The following is a 23,654-nucleotide window of genomic DNA, read 5'->3' as shown; positions in this document are numbered from 1 at the left end:
CCTTTAGTATAAATGTATCACTTTATTAAAAAGAAAAGTCACCTACTTAATTACTTGTTGTAATGTAAGATTTTGGAAAATCTTTTCGAGGTAATCCAATATACAATTAAATTGGCTGCAACGACTCATAAACTTGAACAAATAGTAGGTATAAGTTGAATGATAGCTTAAAGGGCTGCACAACATACAGTTCATGATAAGCAATTGTCAAAATACAGAGTCCCATAACCTATGAAACCATCACCTATTCACCTTGATATATATTGGATTGAAATGTCACAAGTAAAAGGGTAGGCCACCCAGGGTACACTCTTCACAGCGTGCTAGTTCTTCACGCCTAACACATCCAACCACCTAGACACACAAACAATGGCGGAACTTGGATTTCGAGTTAGGAGGGACCTCTTACAAATGTAAAGAAAACGCTACAACATTGCCAACAACATCATCACTGCAACATGCTCGCAAATCCCTTTAATGCTCGCGAATCCATTTCTTAACTATCGTCCCATCCATCATTTGGTCATCATCTTAGCCACTAATTTGCTGCTCTAGATTTTTGGTCCGATTTTGATGTTTGTTTGCTATGTGATGATAGTGTTGATTTTTCACTTCCACTCCATTTCATCAGTACACTTTGACTAGATGGGAGTTGTGTTAATTGGCGAAGAAAATAACCTAATAGAAAGGCTAACGAGAACATGAAAATCGCACATGGATGGAAGCATAATTTAAGCCTGTCAACAACCACCAACACCATGCGAAAAAGGTTTAAACTCTAGTAGAACTAGCTCTTTCGCTGCGAAAAAGGTTTAAACTCTGGTAGAACTAGCTCTTTCGCCTACTTCCTTTCTCTCCCTTTAGTGACGCCCTAATGCTCTAAAAAATCTTTGGTAATTAGAAGGATCACTTTAGTTTTTTATCTCTGTGAAAAGAATGTCAGGGTAGGCCTAGGACCATTATGGTCCCTTCATGACTCCGCTCATGCGCACAGATGACTCTACTGTGAAGAGTGAGAAGGAGAAGGGTTCCATTTTCATAGTATGTAGTATTAGATATTACAAGTATTTGTTGATTTAGAATTATGAGACCATAATAAAAGCAATAATCCGAACTGATATCCAATGCTTGTAGCATATATATGAGAAGATCGTGAATTGTAAAATACGAAAAAACAATGAGAAATATATATGAGACACAATAAGAAAATTGGTTAGTCCATGGAATTAAACCAAGAAATTGGTTTAGTGGTACATATCCTCCACCGGAGTATAAGTTCAAACCAGGACACTGGGGCCGGTCCAGTTAGCAAAGCGAACTGTAAACCCGACCGAAGCAATCCCTCCAAGCCACCGTGGCGGGAAAATGGTAAATTGGAGAGCTAATTGGCGGGAACAAATCGAAGCTCCAAAAATTCACATATAAATGCAAGCCCTCACGACCAAGACCATTTTCCCAAATTTCAAAACTACCGACTCGAAGAAAAATGGGGAAGAGAAAGAGAGCTAGGGTTTCTGAGCAGAAGCAGCAACCACCACCACAAGTCGAAGACGAAGAAGAAGAGCACGAACGGAGCGACGAAGATCGCAACCCCTCGACTTCCACCAACGAGAAGAGCCTCTATGAGGTGCGTAAAATCCGTTCAAAATTCAAAATTTTCTTGATGCGATTCGATTAGCGTTTGATTTCGAACGGAAAGATGGAAAATTTGATTTGTAGAGTGTTTTTTGCCCTAATTTGGGAAATTGGGGTTTTTGACGGATTAGGTTTTGTATTTGTTTCGTAGGTTCTTGGCGTGGAGAGAAGCGCTACTCAGCAGGAAATAAAGAAAGCCTATCATAAATTAGCATTGCGATTGCATCCGGATAAGAATCCCGGTGATGAGGTGAGAAAGTTTGATATAATTTAGGGGTTTTCTGTGAATTGTGGTGTTTCTGTGAGTGTAAATTTCTGGTATTGTTCGTGTAGGAAGCTAAAGAAAAGTTTCAGCAATTGCAAAAGGTGATATCAATTCTCGGGGATGAGGAGAAACGAGCACTCTATGACGAGACGGGTTGCCTTGATGATGATGTGAGTGTCTGATGTTATTTTCTTTGCTTTTTGATTCATTCACTTTAATGCATACTGCTGTTTAGTGTGACAAGTAGGATTCTTTACTAGAAATGACAAGTAGAAATGTTGGGGTGGATGTTTCTCGACTAGAATAATTGTAATCTTCGTACTTGCGCAACTGCTTTGGAAGATCAAATTGAAGGGTTTTAGATACTTCGGGAAATCAAATGTTGGCTTTGTTCAAGTGGTCCTTATTTTGGTTCATTGTCATGAGCAGGACCTTGCTGGTGATGTTGTTCAGAATCTGCATGAATATTTCCGGGCCATATATAAAAAGGTCATGATTTTCTCATCTTTTTATGCTGTCTTGATATAACAGTGTTGTTTGTACTTTCAGCTATTGCTGACAACATGCACATCCATTGCAGGTCACTGAAGCTGATATCGAAGAGTTTGAAGCAAACTACAGGGGATCTGATTCCGAGAAGAAAGATTTGATTGATCTGTATAGCCAGTGCAAGGGGAATATGAACAGGTATTAGCTTTATTTATCACTGTGTTTATCCTTTTTGTCATTTGGTTAGCTGTTTCTGTTTGATACTTACAGTTCATTCCCTTGCAGACTATTCTGTTCGATGATATGTTCTGATCCTAAACTCGATTCACACCGCTTCAAGGATATTCTTGATGAGGCAATAGCTGCAGGTGTGTTATGTTTATTAAGCTCCAGTTTCATAGTGAATTTCTGGGATTTTGGTTCATATTTTATTTTAGGTGTTTGAATATAATGTTTATATTTATGTGATTGAAGGATTACAAGGATTTCAAATGATTCATTGGACATAGTCATTTCAGATTCAGTTATTACATTATATCTGGCCATTTCGTGGATTATATCTTTGCGTTATAACAAATATGAACCATTCTTTTGAATCCTTATATCCAAATGAAGTCTTTGCCTCTTTGTCTTTAAGAAAAAGAGGAAAAATTCCAGTCCTACCACAAATTGAAGTGTCAATATTACTAGGAATAATCTTTTTCTGAGCTCAGGCCTGGCTTGCAAACCATGGCCACTTGGTTCTTAAAGATATCTCAAATACAACCACAAGTGATAAGATTCACTATGAATGTTAATCAGATGGCCCTAGTTCGCTTCTTAGAGTTAGAGGGGCCTTATCAGTTGTTTGATTCTTTCTTTTGACACTGCTTAAGGTTTTTGGGTTCAACAAATGATCCACTATACAACATTATTAGAGCCTTGTTCTAATTATCTAGAGTAATTTCTTTCAATTCACATGCCATCTTATGTTTTCTAATTACTCGGTACTCTTAAATCACTCTTTCACATTGGTTGTTGAACATGTTGAAACCATCATAGTCAGTTCTCTCTCATTTCATGTCAATGAATGTTATTGACGAATAAACCTTTATATTTAGGTAACAGAAATCATTAATGCATTCTTGTCGTACTGAAATGTCCCGCAATTGAGGGTGTTTGTAGTAACCTCGTATGTTGCTCACACGGCCCTCGCCGTATCTGTCTCTTAACAGGAGAACTGAAATCAACCAAAGCCTACATGAAATGGGCAAAGAAGGTATCTGAAACAAAACCTCCTACCAGCCCTTTAGGGAGAAAGACCAAGTGAGTACTTCTCGACAAAGTTTATTTAATTGCTTATACTTAGTTTTAGCTCAACCTAGAAACGGAAAAGGTTTATGCTTAAATCTAATCGTTTACAGGGCAAAGAAACAGACAGAAGATCTGTATGCAATCATATCTCAGCGCCGCAGTGAGAGGAAAAACCAGTTTGATTCGATGTTTTCTTCTCTAGTTTCCAGATATGGGGGGAACACTGCTTCTTCAGAACCCACGGAAGAAGAATTTGAGGCTACACAGAAAAAACTTGAAAGAAAAAGGTCTTCCACGAAATCAAAGCGCAAGTAAGTCGAGCTGCCAGAGCGAGAACTTTACTCTATCAGACCGATGTTGTGCACGTTGCAAATACTAGCGCCTTTTGTTGAACTGTTTAAACGTACCTGCAAAATTGTATTCGAGCTCTGTTCATGGATTTAAGTGTGTTTGCCTGACCTAATGTGCTCGTGATCAGTTAATCGATCCTTTTCTTTTTGGAAAACTTATTCCCCCGTATCAACTATCAAATATCAACCATTGTTGGTTGATACAGGATGTACAAAGAAGCCTTTGCTGTTTTATCGCGCTATTGAGCTTTGGACTTTTCAGTGTTCACTACTGGTCATTGTTAAGTCATCTTACTTTTATGATCCAACAAAAAATTTATGGTGCTTCAAAATATGAGATATTTCGAGTTTGTTAACCGTTGAATCCTAATTTTTGTATTTTTAAATAAAGATCTAACGTATCTTATACTTCAGACCATGTAGAAAATCTCATGATGCAAAACTTGTGTTATGCACTTAGGTTTCTGGTGTTGGAAAAGGTGGCCAATTATACCTTATTCCGAACATTTTTACCATCCACCGTAAAGTTCATAAAAAACCTTTCAAATTTACTGACATGGCATAAAAGGGACCCACGATTTTCTTGATGGGTATGCCATTTGTATAATGGAAAATGATAAACACACATTCTATTTAGTCTTTTACACATTTTTGTTTAATTTTGATGATTGACTCCATTTGATTAATTCAATCTAGTGATTTAAAATAAAGAGGTATGTGAGAAGCTTAAATTTTTTTTTTGTAGAAACTACTTCTCTTCCCAAACCGTGTTTGTGCAAACTACGGAACGTCTAAAAGTTTAATTCTAATTAAAAAATAATGTTTAGAAAAAGCCCATGCTCAAGGGAGGAAGACTGAACTAAGCCATACCCTTAAGTTTATCAATCAAGTCAATGAATTAATAAATTAATGGAGAATTAACGAATATAATCAAGACAAACAGGGCATAAGGTGAAAGAAATAGTACAAAACTCATTCCCGAATTCTTGTTGTCTTGGGGCCACTTTACCAATCATGAATTTCTTCAACTAACCCACAAATTAACAGACTATTTTTAAACTCTTTTTGGGCTTAATTTACTCAATTTGAATTTGCCTATCTTAGTTTAAGGATATTGAATAATTGAGCCTTCAAAAAGTTGTGTTGGCTTTAGTGAATAAATGTTGATCGGGCTCTTGATAATTTGTGTAAACTGGTATAAGGACTTGATCAATTCTCTATGTGGGAATTGGTTTCCCTTGTGATCCCGTGTAGGGTCACTCATGAGAAAACGTGTTAGAGAATAGGATCTCAAAAAAGTATATATACAAGTAATATATGGTGTATCACAGAGGTTTTTGTGGTAAAATCACGCACCTAGCAGTATGTCGCTAAGTGAGGACAATATTGGTGGTGGACCGTAATGGGCCTATAAGGTTTATCATGATGTCAGAGTAGGTTGTTCCATGTGTGATGTCACACCCCGATCTTGACATTCGTCTATGATCGACACATAACGTCACCAAATACCTGTATCTCAAACTACCCCACCTCTGGGATATGGGCAAAGCACAACTCGAGATCAAAATACGTAATAATTTTTCGTATACTTTATAGCTGCATCTAACCTCCTTGTTAGACTGCCTACGTGCCCTAAATAGGGATCAAGCCATTTGTAATTCGTCATTCACTACACTTTAACAATCGTCACATAAATCACTATGTCTCAACATAATACCACACAACAAGCATGCAACATCACGAGGAACATTCGACGAAGCACAACATAATCTCTAGCCATATTGGTCAACAAGTCTAATCATAATGACAACAATCACAACAAACATCATTCCACAATCACATCAATCATTAACACATATTATACATCGAAATGTAGGGGTAGAGCAACACAGTTCGGCTAAAGCCTACATCTCTGAAGCTGAAATCAAATCCAATGAACCAACAAGTCAAATGATGCGATTTCGGACCACTCAACGAAATCCATCAACATCGGGTTTTGGACCACTCAACGGAACCAAAACACGAAAGGAGATTCCGAACCACTCAACGGAATCCAAACCAGGATATGATTCCGGACCACTAAACGGAATCACGGAGTAGAAGGGATTCCAAACCTCTCAACGGAATCCGAGTGAATACAATTCCGGACCACTCAACGAAATTGCAGAGTACAATGCATATCGAACCACTCAATGAAATCCAAGTGTAGACATTGAAATTTTAGTGAAATAAATGTTGATCAATGTATTAAAATTATAACCTTTATTCATTTCACCTACAACTTCCACTTACTTCACCAACATCACACAGTTATTTCACCTACAACATCCACTCACTTCACCAAAAAAAAAAATGGATGGTGGTGATTCGAAGAAAACTGTTGAATTCGAATCATGTTTGATACAAATCATTTCAAAACTGAGCAAAGAAAGTGAATAGCACATTTAAATCACTATACAACTACATCACTGGAAATAACAAGAACCTACAAATTGAAAACCAAAAGGTATCTCCAGCTTCTAACTACTTACAATCGTTTAGTACGTTTGAAATCCATTGGACCAGCAAGCTCCGAATCACACGAATTCATCTCCTCTGTTAAACTCAATGCCAAGTCCACCTTCCCCATCTTCTTCAGGTTCGTGACCAGCGACCGATAAACATACAGGGAAGGACGAATCTGCCTCGCCTTCATCTCATCAAAGAATCTCAATGCCTCCTCAACATTTCCTGATCTTCCCAGGCTCTCAATCACTGCAGTATAAGTAAGCAAATCTGCCTCCACACCATTTTCACCCATTTCCTTGTAGTAAAACAAGTACACATCGAATTTCCCAAGCTTCCTCAAATTGTTCAACACCGTATTGTAAGAAACCACATCAGGGGCATTGCCGGCCTCTCTCATAGACCCGAACTGACCCAGCATTTCATCAACCCGACCGGCACATCCTAAAATCTCTGAAACAGTGTTGTGGGTGTACAAATCAGGCACGAAAGCAAGAGTTTTCATCTGGGAAAAGATTAGAAGCGCCTTCTCAGTCTCTCCGCATTCGCCGAAAGCAAAGATAATCCTGTTTATGACTGTCATGCTGGGAGAGGTGAGCTCCATTACCTGCTTGGTTAATTTGAGCAGCTCCGCGCAATCATCCGACTTTGCTAAAGCTTTGGCGACAGTGAGAAAACAAGCAGAATTTAAAGGTTGAGAAGATGCGATTGCGAGCTGAAGAAGCTGGGATAGGAAGGAAAGGGCGCTGCTTTCGGCTGCGGCTGCAACCAGCACGCGGTTGAACGATTTGGGGCTGAGGAAAAGGCGGTTTTCGTACAAGGATTCGAGTAATGTGGCGGCGTTTTGTACGGAGGAAAGAATTTGATTCAGGGTAGCTTCTTGCTCTGGGGAAGAAGAGGTCCGAGAGCAGCTGATGAATCTGGTTGCGGTGGAAAACAATGGCGGATCGACTGAGGTGGAGAATGGTGTGGGGTTGTGATTCGGGCGCCGAATTGGAGCGGAGTTGGGGAGGGAAGTGAAAGCGCGTAGGTCTGATGCTGCTGCTGCTGCTATGTAGCATCGCAAGTACCTTGAGGAAGAAGATAGCATGCTCTGGATATTCTTAGCGGATGGGGTGGGGGTTCGGAAGTGCAGGTAAGGTGTTTGATGAAATGCCACATTCGTCAGTCACTGGACCTGGGAGAAGAACGTTAAGAACGTTGAGGTGCGGCTGCTGCGCGGGTGTTAAATGAAGTGCTTTAAACAAGCCGACGCGCTTGTTTTTTACTTCTCTCTTGGTATTTTTTTCACTTCTTTCTTTTTGGCCCAGTTTACTGTAGCAATGGTCGTTCAATTTAATTAAATTGGAGCAATGGTCGCTCAACTAAAAATATATTATTATTGATCTCTCAACTCATCAAAATGTGTATTATTGGTCTCTCAACTCATCAAAATGTGTAGCTATGGTCCTTTTCGTCAACTTCGTTAGAATTTTGTCTAAGTAAGTTATGTTGGAATGACCGTTGCTACAATTGAGATCCCCCAACTCATCCATATGTAGCTATGGTCATTTTCATCAATTTCGTCAAAATTTTGTCAAAATGAGTTATGTTGGAAGAACCATTGCTACAATTAGATTAAAGTTGAAGAACCATTGCTCCAATTGGGTTAAAGTTAAGGGACCATTTATCCAGTTGGATTAAAGTTGAGGGACCAATGGTAATGAATTTTTAGTTGAAGGACTATATCTGCATGTTTTGATGAGTTGAGGGACTAATGTTAATAGATTTTTAGTTGAGGGACCAATGATAATGAATTTTTAGTTAAGGAACTATTGCTACAATTTACTCTTTTGTTGTATATAATCATTTTCCCTGCTCTTGATAGGGAGAAATTCTAAAGTCTGGCACCCGGTTCACTTGTACTATACGACAAGACACAAAAAGTCACACGTACCTTATCACTTGGTTTTTGGGCCCACACTTACCCATTCATTGATCCCACCCTCTTTCTCATTATCCCTAGTTTGGTTTTTGAACAGAAGAACTTCAAAATAAGACGTTATATCTTTATAAAAAGGAGACGGGTTGAGAAAAGTTGACTTCTATTTATTTTCAACTTTGATCTCTTTCGTTGACATAGGTTATGTTTTTAGCTATCATTTATAAAGTTTTTCTTTCAATACAATCAAATATTGAAGAAGAGAAAATCGAATCTAGGACATCGAGTGCAAGGAGTAAAAGTTGTTAAACATTTGAGCTCTTAGCTCCTTAAGCTTTAGACTGTAGGTTTCCAGTCTTGGCTTGGTTCATACAAACAACTACTAGTTGCATACAAAGTACAAATGAGTTATTTGCATATATGTAGTACAAATATCATAACTTCAATCCGGTTACAAGTTTGACAGTAAGAAATAAAGGGAACCAATGCTCTGCCTAATATATTGCAAGACAAATGGTGGAAACACGGTTCCAGGGTGATGATATATGTGCTCCCACCGGTTCTCAAATCCGACCGGAGTTCCTTCTGAAAATAGATCGCCTTCCCCAGTCCAAAACCACGAGCACCCTTGTGCACCAACTCACTAGCTTGCTGTAAATATTCCGAGAATTTTCAACAGAAACCGATATGCTAATGCCGGATTTAAGCTGAGTGAAAGCAAATGTGTATCAGATATTTACCTAGTATATACTGAGTACCAGAACCACTGAGTGCTGTGCCCAATTGAGACCCAATCTCCTGGAAGATGAGCTGCAGTTTGTTCTCCTCCCAATGGGGCAAACATCCCAAAGTGTTTGTACCTTCAAGTAATAAAAAATTTAGGCCAACAAGCCTACTAGCATAGCATTGTAACTAAGCATGACATTAAAGTCGGTTGTATGATGGATTGGTGATAGAATTTCACTTGAAGGGTTGAAAGCGATGGCGTCCAACATCCCTGAACTTGAGGGGACCTTCAGGGTACTTCTCACATTCTTCCATACAATTGAAACAATTGGCAAGGTAGGCACCTTGTTGAGCAGCTACCTAAATTATTAGAATTTCGAAAACAAAAATAGTTAAAGAAATGGAATTTGAGTTAGAGGATAAGGAGATGTGATGGAAAAAAGAAGTGAATATAATAAGTTAACCTGAGCAGTTGCCGGAAGATTTTTCATCCGCGAAATCTGCTTGGGAAAAAGCTGCTTTAAATGTTTCAATATCAATTTCATCTTTCGAGTTTTTCCAACTATTTTCCAGCAACTCATCAATATTCCTCATATGCTTGCTCTTCAAATGAAGGCTCAGTTGAGGATACCTTACCATGAGGTCCTCCATGAATTCTTGAAATTCCTCTAGACTTAATGTACCAAAGTTGTCCTTATTTGCCCTTCGGAATAATGACAACAAAATATCATACATAGAATCGGCAAATTCTACCATACAACAATGCATGCATCAACATTTTCAACCATACTGCAATGCATGGCATAAGCAGAAAAACATTAAACAGATATCATGACTTGGCGTTGATTTACTGTTGCACAATCACCTAAAGCATACACCCCGTCACATCCTTCCACCCTCAGCCATTCATCTGTAGCCAAAACACGTCGATTGGTCTGTTTTGCGCAAACAAATTACAAAATTTGATCAATTGAAGCGTCAAATCCAAAGTTAAGCTCTTGACTACAATTGGAAACAAGCACAAGTTAGTATCAAACCTGACCAATCTGCTTCATAAAATTGATAATCTCAGGGCGTGGCCCGATACCAGTTGCCCAGAGAACCATCCCATAAGGTATATTTGAAACTTTTCCTGTGTCTCTATCTTTAGCGGACACTTCCTTATCAATTAATTTTACGGCCAGTGAACCTGTTTTTACATCAATTCCGTCTTGGAAGAACTTCCCTTCAGCAAATGAAGTAATTCTCTTGTCAAACCTGTAACACCAAATTAACCAAGTGTGTAAAAATTAAATTAGCATATTTAAACATGTAAAACCCTAATACAGAAACTTGTATGCATGCTTCACCTGTTTAAAATATGATCGCTTGCCTCGATCACAGTAATTTTTACGTATCCTGTAACTGAAGGGTATAATTTGGCTATATCCTCTTTTACAAAGTCATGAAGCTCTGCAGCAAACTCCACACCAGCTGGACTGCCGCCAACACATACAAAACTCAGAAGTTTCTTCTTCTCTTCTTTGCTTACGCTAGGAAGACTTGCCTTTTCGAAACAGTCAATCACAGTCTGTTGGATCCTTACAACGTCTTCTATTCCCTGCAAATCAAGAGCTGAAACCCAACATTAATACTTACTATTTCTTCATCCTGTAAAATACTTTTTGGACATGGGAGGAAGAATAAGTTTAAGTTACCTTCCAGAAATGGGCATATTGCTCAACACAAAATATATGCAATGCAAGTCAGAAGAAATCATGATATGCAGAGTTTCATTAAGCATAAAATGCCAAAGATGTTATGTGTACTATATATAATCGGCAAAAAAGATATAAATAAATAAATACATAAATCCTTGCAAAAGAAAACTAAACAAAAACTATGCAAGCTTGTATAAACATGCGTGTTAAAGGGAGAAATTTCATGTGCATGACGTCTGTTCTTTGTTAAAGAATGAATACATATCATTATTCTGAAAAATGTACCAATATTGACAATCGATTGTTTTTTAAAGTAAAGAACGGACTTCATAACTGACCAAGTACCTCACAGTGACAACAACAAGAATCTTAGATAGAGAGGAATGTTGATGGAAAAGCCTCGAGGTTGTCTCAAAGAAAGAATGTCCCACATTCTGAAACTCAAATTGTTTCTGATTCTTTCTGAGAAAGAAAAGGTTAGAAAATTACAGACGGCGAATATATTATTTTTGGATTTAGAAGAATTCGAACACTTGGGGTGTGACAGTTTCTAATGGCGGGGTATGTGAGTGAAGGTCCAAGGTCTAAAGGTTAGACGGACACACACTATTTTTTGGGGTCCAAGGTTGACTTGTCAAACTGGGAAATTAGGACACGTGTACCTTGGCCAACAATCGAAGACAAGGTTGTAAATTAATTTGTAATACTTTCACCATCTAATCAAGTAGGGTTTTCTCTGATGATGTATAACTTTTGTAGGACGTGAGTAGCCAGTTCACCGGCCAAACACAGTCGGTTGGGTAACTATTCACATCGTGAGATTTGTCCCTCATACTAATCAAATTGTATCATGTGAGTTTGTGATATTGTGTCTTTTCTTAACCTTGGTGGTATGAAGGGAATTCTTTTTAAAAAGAAAGACAACTAGTGGCAAGCCACGATTGTTCATCCTTTCCAGAGGACGGGAAGACTTATAGAGGCATTATATCCTATAATTCTGTGACATTGTGTTGATATTGTACTTACCAAAAAACAATCTACATATTTGCTGCAATAAGCTCAACATTTCGCACATTCAAAAGAATTGATAGAACAAGATATTACTGTAGTAAGTTCGACATTGTGATAGTAAACAAATCGCATAAGCAAATGCAAACACTCATTGTGCCAGAATGTGCTTTGACCTCTTCAAATACAGCTTGACATGTGCCAGAAATGTGCTTTGACCTCTCCAGATACGACTTGAATCTCTCCTGAAAATGAACGCTTGAAGCGTTTGAATAAAACTTATAGTTTGTCGAGGCGTTTAGCTCTAATTTACTATATTATTTTCTTATTTGCTTTCCAGTCATTGCTCATGCAACCCCTATCGACCTTCTGGCAAACTCATGGTGACTGAATTATGGGAAAAATTGGTAGGTGTTCAAAGAGAAGAATCAACAGCACCGAGATTCCTATGTGTCAAAAACACAGGTTCTTTGGAGAGTGGAGGAAGTGCATTTCCCTACAACAGATGAACTACCGAATACATTGTTAGTCGATCATCTGGTGCTTCTTGAACGCACAAAACCCTACATGGATACACCTCCGAGCCTCATCAGGCCAACATATTTCCCCTATTGATCCATCAATCACCTCCGATCCTTTTCCTTCTTTCCACAACTCCCATGCCTAATTAAAATTTAATATATATAGATTTACTCATAAATTTGCAAGAGTTAAACAAAGAATGAGAATAAGTTAGAATAGTGTTTTAATACTTACCCATCCCGCAAGAGCTGTTGAATATTGAAATCGTTAAAAAGTAGCATTCTTCTTTCCACTTATAATCTCTAATAACAACAATTTGAAGCTGAATACATCTAATTTCTTAGAAAAATGGTCATATCGGAGACATGTATATCCCTATTTACTACCTACATAATAGTCCTCTCAGATACTACGTGCTTGAAGTACCATATGCCTATACAGTAGTTTGAAAACTGACCTGGTTTGAAGAAACCTAGCTCGAAGACCCCACTTGAAGAAACAATGGTTTGATCACTGGTCAGAGAATTGTTTTCGTTGATGGTTTTGAGAAATAAATACATATAATAAAATAATGGAGAACTCGAACAACGAGATTGGTTTGGTATCCATGGCTACACAAAAAAATTAGAAGAAAGAGTAGAATTTAAACTATACTGTATGCATTCAAAGTCAACTATTGAAGGGTAAGGGTAAATTCATATATTTATACGTCTACAACTTAACCTTCACATTCAAATCTTGATATACTTGATATTTAATATTGATAAGTAGTTGCCACGAGAAATTTTGAACACGGGTGGTACGTCATGTGTTTTTATATAAGTGGTTGAAAATTTTATTTTTTAAGTTATTAACTTTTTAACACGTATATCTCATAATTTATATAATGATACGTAGTATACCATACTTTGTTCTGGTCACACTAACCATCTCTTTGTGAACTATGAATATTCTAATGGGAAATTCTTTGTTCTACACCAGTTAGTTTTTAGACTAGTGTACTTGTTTTCTGAAAATTGGGAGACGTAAGAAAATTCCCTGTTTTTTCTTTTAGTTTAGTGTACTTGTCGTTTCATGATATAGTTACGTCTACATCTGTAGCTGAACAATAATAAAAAAAACTTGTGATATTAAGTTTAGTTTGGATGGGAATAAACCATAAACCACACAAACAGTTCCTGTAATGTGTTAAAATGCGAAAAGAATACTAAATATCCATTTTGTATATACGTGTCTAAAAGACTCAGCCTCACATGAGAGGTTTTATCTCTCTCCAATTGAGCCCTTGAATTGTCTGTATAAAACTTATAGTCATCGGGTTTTTTTTTTCTTTCTAATTTAATCCACTATTTTCTCATCTTCTAGCCAGTCACTACTCTTCCAACCCCTATCGACCTTGTGGCAAATTCATGATGACTGTGTTGTGGGAAAAACTTGTAGGTATTTGAGAAGAGGGAACAAAATTGGAATTCCTGTGTGTTGAAAAGGCAAGTTCTTTGGAAGGTGGAAGAGATGTAACTTCATTACTCTACAACATATGAATCACCGAAGACATTGTTGGTTGATCAGCTGGAGCTTCTTGAACACACAAAAACCCTACATGGAAGTACCTCAAAGATTCATCCGGCCGACATGTTTCTCTTACTGATTCATCAATCACCTTCATTCTTCTTCCTTCTTTCCACAACTCCCATGCCTAATTAAAATGTTGAATTTACCATCATTTGTAATTGCAAGGCTTAAAAACTGAATGATCATAAGTTGGAATGTTTGTTTAGTACTTACCCATCCAGCAAGAGTTGGTGAATGTTCAAAGCTATAAAAAGCAGCATTCTTCTTTCCACTTACAATCTCTAGCAACATCACTCTGAAACTAAATACATCCAGTTTCTCAGAGAAATTGCCATATCTTGCATACTCGGGTGACATATAGCCGCTGCATCAATTAATGGTACAATAAGCAAAAGTACTAAAGTAGTGATTGCGTAAGGTTTAGATGATTGAAAACATGTGCCATACAAACTTACTATGTGCCAACAACCCTATTGGCATTTGCTTTGGTCTAATTTATCTCTATAATCTTCGCCATTCCAAAGTTTGATATTTTAGGGTTCATCGAGCCATCCAAAAGAACATTACTTGCTTTTAGGTCCCTATAAATGATATTCGGTCTAGAGTACTTGTGAATGTAAAGTACTCCTTGAGCGATACCTTCTATAATTCGAAAATGCTTTCCCCAATCTAATTATGATTTTTCAAATGGATCTGATTGGACAAACCATGAAGGAAAATGAGCTAGTGTTTTTTCAATGGACAAACCTAATCAAAGTTGACATCCCTGAAATCAACAATATCAAAGATACAAATCTTAGAAATGATGAGGATATACCAAACAAAAGTCTGTCCAAACTCCGATTGGGCATGTACTCATAGATCAATAGCAGTTCCTTCTCTTCGATACAACAACCAAAGAGCCTAACAAGAATGGTATGCTGAAGCTTGGCTATGAGCTCCAACTCATTCAAAAACTCCTGATGTCCTTGCCCTGACTTCTTTGATAGCCTTTTTATTGCTACGCCTTGATTTTCAAGCAAAGTGCCCTGTAGAGGAAGGGAAATGCCACAAAGAGAACCACCACCGTACCAATATTACTTAATTGGGGAAAAGGTTAGAAAGAAAAAACAAGTTTGGACCCGAAAAAGTATGCTTAGGCAGTTCCTTCGTTGAGCACAACAAAATGAAGAGGAATTTGTATCATTTCAAATCCTTATTCTTATCGAACACAAGGAACAAAAAACACTGAAATCTTTCTATAGTTTACAACTCTTCTTTATATAGAAATTCGACCTATTGCTTCGCATCCCCCTATATGTTTACTATGAAGAAAAGAATCAAAAGGATTGAACTACTTGCTCATTATTCGGAGGTGAATCAATTTCACGGTACCTCAACATTCTTCGTTTATCACCAACTGCGAGGCACCATAGCACTTGACTTTGGGCTAGCCCATGGTCAGGGGAGTGATCCTTATATGTATATTCTCATCCCTACCTAACACGAGGCCTTTTGGGAGCTCACTGGCTTCGGGTTCCGTAGGAACTCCGAAGTTAAGCGAGAAGGGGGCTAGAGCAATCCCATGATGGGTGACCCACTGGGAAGTTGCTCGTGAGTTCCCAAAAACAAAACCGTGAGGGAATGGTAAGCCCAAAGCGGACAATATCGTGCTACGGTGGTGGAGCGGGCCCGAGAAGTGATCCGTCCCGGGCCGGGATGTGACAATTTGGTATCAGAGCCTAACCTTGGCCGTGGTGTGCCGACGAGGACATCGGGCCCCTAAGGGGGGTGGATTGTGACATCCCACATCGCCAAGGGGAGTGATCCTTATATGTATATTCCCATCCCTACCTAACACGAGACCTTTTGGGAGCTCACTGGCTTCGGGTTCCATAGGAACTCCGAAGTTAAGCGAGAAGAGGGCTAGAGCAATCCCATGATGGGTGACCCACTAGGAAGTTGCTTGTGAGTTCCCAAAAACAAAACCGTGAGGGAATGGTAAGCCCAAAGCGGACAATATCGTGTTACGATGGTGGAGCGAGCCCGGGAAGTGGTCCACCCCGGACCGGGATGTGACAATCTGGCTGAGTTATAAACTTATAATTGTTATGCTTTTAAAATTTATTTTTTAGTAGAGCGATAATGTTAGTAGCTACGTAATAAGTTGTTAGAAGAAAAGGGAATTGGTGGAATCAAACCTCCATCACATTAATTAAAGAGCAAGAGAGTGATTTTCTAAAACTTGAGTAAGTGGACCAGCACAAACTGTACATTCATAGAAGAAAGGATGATACTTTTAACATTTCATTATTTCATTGTATAAACGTTATCATTGAACTTGTTATTTTATTGTTTTATTATCCATGTATATCAAAGAAATCAATGATTTATTATTTTTATTATAATTGTCAATTTGTTAGACACAAATTAATGATCGAGGCATTATTAATTGAATGATATTTTTTAAATATTTAAATATAATAAAAAAATAATTTTAATTATAACGTTCATACAATAATTCTAAAAGAGAGATTGAAAAAATAAAAATAAAAAATATTTTTTTATTTGTGTTTTAATACAAAAAAGAAGTGGATTTATAAGTTGAAAGGACAGTGACATGGCAACTACGCGCTGGAAAACATTCTCCGGTGAGGGGAGAGAGAATGAATCTGTAAATGCAAGCAAAGAAAGCTTGACTTTTCTCCGGAGTCTTCATTCCGTTTCACAAACACCTGCTGACTACTGCCACTTTAGCTTTTTGCCTTCCAATCCCAAGCCCCTCCATTTTCTATTTGGTAGATAATCAACTCCCAATTGAGTATTAATTTGCTGCTTTACTTGACTCCTGACTGCCCCTCCACCCACTCTCTCTCCTCTCTCTCTCCTCTCTCTCGCTACTTTTTGCGGTAAGTCATCACACTGCCGTCTCCTTCATCATTTCGGTCTCTTGCTGCTTTTACTTTGAGTATTTTTTTTTTGCCCATTGTTATTGTTGAATGTGTAGCTTCTTATTCATTTATATTTCTCTCTTTAGTTTTTTTTTGGGAAACTCAGTACCCTCAAGACTCAAACTTTGGGCAAAATTGCCTTGAATTTGGTAACTTTTCCAATTTTCCTCTTCTGGGTTTTTAGATTTGGGGTTAAATTTTGCTCTAGGAGCAGTAAATTCTGTTTGTATTATGTGGAATTGAGTTTCTGCATTTGATTTAAAATTGGGTTTGTGGGTTTTGAAGGTCTTAACTTGGTGGCTATGGAGACTGATGCCGAAACGAAGTCAAAGATGGAGGATTATGAAGTAATAGAGCAGATTGGTAGAGGGGCTTTTGGAGCCGCTTTTCTTGTTCTTCATAAGACTCAGAAAAAGAAGTAAGAGTATTTTCTACCAACCTTGTTTTCCATTTTCCATTTTTTCCAAGACAATTTGTAATTAGTATTGTAATTCTTGTAATTTGGAAGATAATTTTGTAATTAAAGACAATTTAACAAGAAAAATGAATAGTTGGATAATAGCTGTTGCAATTAAGGACAGTTAGCTAGAAAACCCTACATTTGTACCACAATTCACATCTCAGGGTATGAATTTTCGGAAGAAGAGATAACCGATATTCTAATAGTTTATATTCTGATTGTGCAACCGGTTTCTAACTCAAATTTGATTACACTGTGCTTCATCAATTTTGTTGTAATCATTTAATTTTCCTTTTAATAGGTATGTGTTGAAAAAAATTCGTTTGGCTAAGCAATCAGAGAAGTTCAAACGCACAGCTCACCAAGAGGTTGCTCCTCAAAAACTGTTTGGATATTGATAAATGTAGCATTGAGTCCCAGCTATTAATCTTCTTCTTTTATTTTTAGAGTTGCTACAATTTTTCAACAAGTATATGTCCAATTAAAGCCGATTTCTCTTTTTTCCATGTCATCTTTTCTCTTAGGAACTAACCATAGCATAAAAATTTATCTTTCCCTGTTTTCTTGACAGTCAAACATATACAAGCTCCAGCTTTCTTATTTGTTTGTCCATATCATCACTGTCATTCTGGTTATCTCAGCTTTATGAAATTTTCATGTCTTGGCTGCACTCCGTTCCGTCCAAAATACCCAGATCTATTCATGACAATCAACTGGGATATGCATGCTTGAAACAATATTCATATGAAAGTATAATACACGAGCATGTGCTTGCAGACATTCAGAATATGTTTCTCATAAATGATGCATTCTTTATTATTTTGTGGACACATAATTAAAATAGATCCTTGATTGTAACCTTCTAGTTTTGTAGTCTCCAATTACTTTGATTCTAAATACCATATTAGATAGTCGATGGCACTTGTTTCTTCTCATTGTGTACTTCATAGTTTATCACCTGTAAACCGTATGAATCTTCTCCTGGTATTGTATCTAGTGATTTCATATTAATTTTCTCTGAAAGATGTGTTTTCTACTCAATTAATCGCAATCTCTATTATTCTGCTGCAGATGAATTTAATTGCAAAGTTAAATCATCCATATATTGTGGATTATAAAGATGCTTGGGTGGACAAGGTGAATCCACGATTCTTAAATTTCATAAATTTGAATAGGACTCGAGTATATATATTTCGAGAAGTCTTTAGCAGTTGTACCAAACTTGACTTCACTCCCGATGCTTAACAGTACATGTTTTTCTGCAGGGAGACTGCATATGCATTGTAACGGGCTATTGTGAAGGAGGTGACATGTAAGTAACAACAATTTACATCAACGATGCTCTAATTATGTTTTGGCTAGTATGAAATAATGCATTTTTCCTTTTGCCAAATTATGGAATTAAAAGATTCATATTTTAACATCTTTTGCTTAAAGGACGAATTTAAATACTTGTTTTCTATCTCAAGTTTCTTCTAAATATAAGCTTGAAACTGATAGAAATGCACATATTGGACAAAATATAGGAGGAAATCTATTATCTTAGTTACATAGTCAACATGTTAAACTAAGCATATCTTGTGTTGAGCCTTGTTCTGTTAAGGTCCATAAAGAGGGTCCTTGCATGAAGTATTGTTTCTGAGTCCTTGGATCAGATATTGGACAGCCGGGATTCACTTCAACCACCTATATTTAATCTAGTGGATGTTAATTAAGACCTCATTAAGGACCTTAGGAGAGTTTCTTTTTCTAGTTTATGACATTATGTCAAAATGTTTTAAAATTACGTAAGATTTAGAAAATCAATTGCAATGCTTCTAGTGATTACTGAATGACAAACAACTAATCTGTTAACAGGGTTGATATGATAAAGAAGGCCAGAGGACAATTTTTTCCAGAGGAGGTAATCAATTAGATTCGGTAGAACTTCACATCCTGTATATGTGCCTATATAAAGGGTAGCAAGCAACTGCTCTGTGTTGTTATTCTGTTTTTCCCTGCAGAAGCTCTGCAAATGGCTGACTCAGTTGTTGCTAGCTGTGGACTACTTGCACTCCAATCGTGTACTTCATAGGGATCTCAAGGTAATATAGTGGACCACCCTAGTTGCAGTAAGAAATAATAGTATGATACAATACATATGATGGTTATTTTAACGTAAATCTAATGATTGCAGTGCTCTAATATATTCCTTACTAAGGACAATGACATCCGACTTGGTACGTACACTCAATGATTACTAAGAGAGGCAATGTTTCACTGTATTAAGTGTGGTTTCCATGTGTTGGTCTTAAAGATATGTATATCTTGCATCAACATTATAGGTGACTTTGGGCTTGCAAAACTACTCAACACAGAAGATCTTACTTCTTCGGTATGGACTGGCATTTATATTATTTTATTGTCTTTATGCCTCTACCTACACAATTGTCTAGTCTGTCTTTTAGAGCCCTATGATGTAAACAAGCTGGAATTTCCAAGTCTTTCTTTGAACTCCTCTTTTTTCATGAAATTTTCCATAGAGTGGTTTACAATCGTCTCCTTTCCCCCAAGCACTGGGTTATCCGATAAGGCCACCCAATATTCCTCAGTATTTTTGGCCACCCTTAAGAATTTTTGGTACTTGCAACTATATCACTAAATATACTTATTTATGTCAGTTCGTTTTCAATCCCTATATAATGCAACATAGGTTGTTGGAACTCCAAACTACATGTGTCCTGAGCTCCTCGCAGATATACCTTATGGCTATAAATCTGATATATGGTCCCTTGGTAAGAACTCTAGTCGCTTATAGTTATACTTTTCCTGGCTGATGACCATGATTTTGAACAGTTATAACTGTAATTTCTATTGCTTTTCAGGTTGCTGTATGTTTGAGATTGCTGCACATCAACCTGCATTTAGAGCGCCTGTAAGTATAAGCTTGAGCTGTTGATGTCTCATTGATTTATGGGCTGCCATTCTGAATTACTTGATTATACAGGACATGGCTGGACTTATCAACAAAATTAACAGATCCATCATTTCTCCTCTTCCAATTGTGTATTCTTCCACACTGTAAGTAATTATATTTAAAATCATCGAAACCATGGTGCTATTATTATAATTGCATATTTGTAATTAATATGGTATGTATCGACTTACATGGTATTGGCCTTTGGATCATAGGAAACAAATCATCAAGAGCATGCTCAGGAAAAGTCCAGAACACAGACCAACAGTGAGTTTACTCCCACTTGCATGATATTTGAAGAACATTTTTTTTATTGGCTCTAATACCTGCATAATCTATTACTTTAGGCTGTAGAGTTAATAAGGCATCCACACTTACAACCATACATCCTTCAATGCCGCAATGCATCATCTGTTTTTCTTCCGGTATATCCACTACCCAACTTAAAAGATAAAACTCCAAGAAAATCACCACCTAGCAAGCGCAGCAGTGGCAAAGACAACAAAGACAAAGAGGCTGAAAAAACGAACCACATGGAAAAGGTCCAACCATTTGGGAGCAGTGCTGATCTGACGCATAGATATGTAACAGACATTGATAACCCTGTATTCACATCTAGTGCAGAAGAGCTTGAAACCAAGAGAGTTGATCCTAGTAGCTGTTCTGTGGAATTATCCAATGCCACCGATGGTTCAAAAGATGGACCGACTGATTCAGAAGCATCTGTTTGTGATAAGCAAGCTGATACTATCAGTATAACGGAAAAGGAAAATACTCAACCTGACATTGAGGTTACTTTAGGGAGCGTATCAAATTCTCAGCATGAAGGACTAGAAGAACCAACTGCCTCAAATTTCAAACAACTGCAAGAGGTTGATGCCAAGACTCCAAACAGTGAGGATGGAAAGGCATATGAAAATCAACAAGTTCTTGAAGGAGCTAAAGCAAGAGAGGGGGCTATTGAAGAAAATTGCAGGTTATTGTCAGTGTCCAGTGTAGGTGGCACCGAAAAGGTTGGGTCGATTGATGATAAATGCTCATCATCGACTAAATCTGAGGAGGAACCCAGCTGTTTAGAGAAGGAAAGGTCCAATGTATATACTGAAGTTGGTCGTGTGGAAAGCTTGTTATCTGAAAATATCAACGATTGCTCTATACAGAAAGTAAAAGACAACAAAGACAAAGAGGCTGGAAAAGCGAACCACGTGGAAAACGTCCAACCATTTGGGAGCAGTGCTGATCTGACGCATAGATATGTAACAAACATTGATAATCCTGTATTCACATCTAGTGCAGAAGAGCTTGAAACCAAGAGAGTTGATCCTAGTAGCTGTTCTGTGGAATTATCCAATGACACCGATGGTTCAAAAGATGGACTGACTGATTCAGAAGCATCTGTTTGTGATAAGCAAGCTGACACACTCAGTATAACGGAAAAGGAAAATGCTGGACCTGGCATTGTGGCAACATCAGAATCAAATTCTCAGCATGAAGAACTAGAAGAACCAATTGCCTCAAATTTCAAACAATTGCAAGAGGTTGATGCCAAGACTCCAAACAGTGAGGATGGAAAGGCATATGAAAATCATCAAGTTCTTGAAGGAGCTGAAGCAGGAGAGTGGGCTAATGAAGAAAATTGCAGGGTATTGGCGGTGTCCGGTATTGGCGGCGCCGAAAAGGTTGGGTCGGTTGATGATAAATGCTCATCATCGACTAAATCTGAGGTGGAACCCAGTTGCTGTTTAGAGAAGGAAATGTCCAATGAATACACTGAAGTTGGTCATGTGGAATACTTTTTATCTGAAAATAACAATGATTGCTCCATACAGAAAGCAAACGATGAAGTGGTGAGAAAGGCAGACAATAACAATTGCTCTGCACAGGTAGAAAAAGACGAGGTTCGTGTGATTAACCAAACACCAAGCGACATAGCTGCAGTAGGCGGTGATGGTTCCAAGAGTGACTGGGAGAATCCAAGTCAGCAAAGAGCTAAGGCCCTCGAGTCTCTGCTTGAGCTATGCGCACGGCTTCTAAAGCAGGACAAGCTTGATGAGCTTGCTGGCGTGCTAAGACCATTTGGAGAAGACGCGGTCTCATCTAGAGAAACAGCTATCTGGTTGACACAGAGTCTCATGTCTGCACAAAAATCTAATGGAGGGTCCTAATTTTATGGATAATTTGATTGTAATTCATACAAAACTGTTCCAAAAAAGGGAAAAGAAGAAAAGAGAGAGTGTTTCATTATATTGACATAAATTTGTTTGTCAACCAGTGTGTTAATTTTTGAAGATTTAGAGTGAGAAATAACATATTTGCAGATTGTAACTCAACATTGGCTCTTGTGCAAAATCGATGCGATAACTTTTACTGTGCGGTAACTTTTATTGTTGTCTAAATATACAGCATGTTTTTACTTGTACAGTTTATTCATAAAAATACATCCTTAACTTTCTCTTGGAAACCACATTGGATTTCAAAGTAAATTTTCCACTTTTTATAGTCTCATTGAGAATTTCATTTTATTCTCTGAGCTTACTGCAGGTAATAGCCAAAGAAGGACATGAGGAAGGCACCGGCCAGAGAGCTGACAAGGGGCATGGTGGAGGCGGTGCCTGATGGAGCAGGAGCATGAGCTGAGTCCGGGGAAGATGCTGTGCTCGTGGTGGTAGCAGCTGAGCCTACAGGGGCGGTAGCTGATGCCTTAGGGGTAGCGGCAGCGGCAACTGGGTCCTTGGGTTTGTCAGCAGCCAAGACTACGCTCAATAAGGCAGCAACGACGATGATGGCGAGGGAGATCTTCTTCATTTCCATGATGAATATTGTGACGGTGAGAATAAGTTGATAGAAAACACAGCTGCCTTAGAGATAGGATAGGAAGGAAATTGCTTTATTACTTCTTTGATTACTGCAGCGCTGAGGAATACAGAGGAAAAATTATTTCAATATAAATAGGAAGAATTTGGGTTATTTTTGGAGTGAAACAATTTTTGGTGGTTGAACGTGTTTTTTTGCATGGTATCAGGAGGAAACTATTGAACGATGTTTTTGCATGCGATCGAGTGGTCAGAAACAAATGCACATTTGTAGTTTGATTTGTTGAATTTGTTTTAACTTCTAATTTTGGGGTCATTGGATTAAAACACATAAGGAAATTGGAAGTTGGAACAGCAAAAAACCACCATTGTAATTTTCTTGGTGGATTGGAAATGACCAAATTAGTGAAATGTTGGTCAAAGATTTGGTTTTTTAGCTTTTATTCACATGATATTTTACTTTAAATTATTCTAAAGTATTAAGGAGAAAGATTCGAATTCAGATCATA

At 37.8% G+C, this 23,654-nt stretch overlaps 3 protein-coding genes and 2 pseudogenes across 4 annotated transcripts; 2 read left to right on the top strand and 3 right to left on the bottom strand.

Moving 5' to 3' along the window:
* The first annotated feature begins 1,301 nt into the window (after positions 1–1,301).
* Positions 1,302–4,300, top strand: LOC137712485 (chaperone protein dnaJ 6). Its single transcript, XM_068451554.2, has 8 exons — positions 1,302–1,627; positions 1,787–1,885; positions 1,969–2,070; positions 2,330–2,389; positions 2,481–2,587; positions 2,675–2,757; positions 3,604–3,694; positions 3,793–4,300. The coding sequence occupies exons 1-8, from the start codon at positions 1,487–1,489 to the stop codon at positions 3,995–3,997; spliced, it is 888 nt and encodes a 295-aa protein (XP_068307655.2). The 5' UTR covers positions 1,302–1,486; the 3' UTR covers positions 3,998–4,300.
* A 2,105-nt stretch (positions 4,301–6,405) lies between these two features.
* Positions 6,406–7,741, bottom strand: LOC137712129 (uncharacterized). Its single transcript, XM_088684576.1, has one exon. The coding sequence runs from the start codon at positions 7,625–7,627 to the stop codon at positions 6,560–6,562; it is 1,068 nt and encodes a 355-aa protein (XP_088540702.1). The 5' UTR covers positions 7,628–7,741; the 3' UTR covers positions 6,406–6,559.
* A 1,280-nt stretch (positions 7,742–9,021) lies between these two features.
* LOC137712130 (external alternative NAD(P)H-ubiquinone oxidoreductase B4, mitochondrial-like) lies at positions 9,022–12,415 on the bottom strand (annotated as a pseudogene).
* A 1,386-nt stretch (positions 12,416–13,801) lies between these two features.
* Positions 13,802–15,368, bottom strand: LOC148691375 (cysteine-rich receptor-like protein kinase 10; annotated as a pseudogene).
* Positions 15,369–16,571: 1,203 nt separating this feature from the next.
* LOC137713041 (uncharacterized) lies at positions 16,572–22,710 on the top strand. Of its 2 annotated transcripts, XM_088684092.1 has the most exons (15): positions 16,574–16,874; positions 17,003–17,065; positions 17,202–17,334; positions 17,678–17,744; positions 18,448–18,513; positions 18,642–18,688; positions 19,234–19,279; positions 19,380–19,460; positions 19,553–19,595; positions 19,701–19,750; positions 20,069–20,150; positions 20,241–20,290; positions 20,363–20,436; positions 20,548–20,599; positions 20,680–22,710. In XM_088684092.1, exons 3-15 carry the CDS (start codon positions 17,219–17,221, stop codon positions 22,495–22,497), a joined length of 2,592 nt encoding a protein of 863 aa, XP_088540218.1. In that variant the 5' UTR covers positions 16,574–16,874; positions 17,003–17,065; positions 17,202–17,218; the 3' UTR covers positions 22,498–22,710. The 2 variants fall into 2 exon arrangements, with proteins under 2 accessions (XP_068308376.2, XP_088540218.1); XM_068452275.2 differs by lacking the exon at positions 17,003–17,065 and having other exon boundaries at positions 16,572–16,874.
* The last annotated feature ends 944 nt before the right edge of the window (positions 22,711–23,654 follow it).

Source organism: Pyrus communis, chromosome 14, assembly GCF_041283825.1.
Source record: "Pyrus communis isolate YQ-2024b chromosome 14, ASM4128382v1, whole genome shotgun sequence".
NCBI classification, from domain to species: domain Eukaryota; kingdom Viridiplantae; phylum Streptophyta; class Magnoliopsida; order Rosales; family Rosaceae; genus Pyrus; species Pyrus communis.
This window is presented reverse-complemented; position numbering and strand designations above follow the sequence as displayed.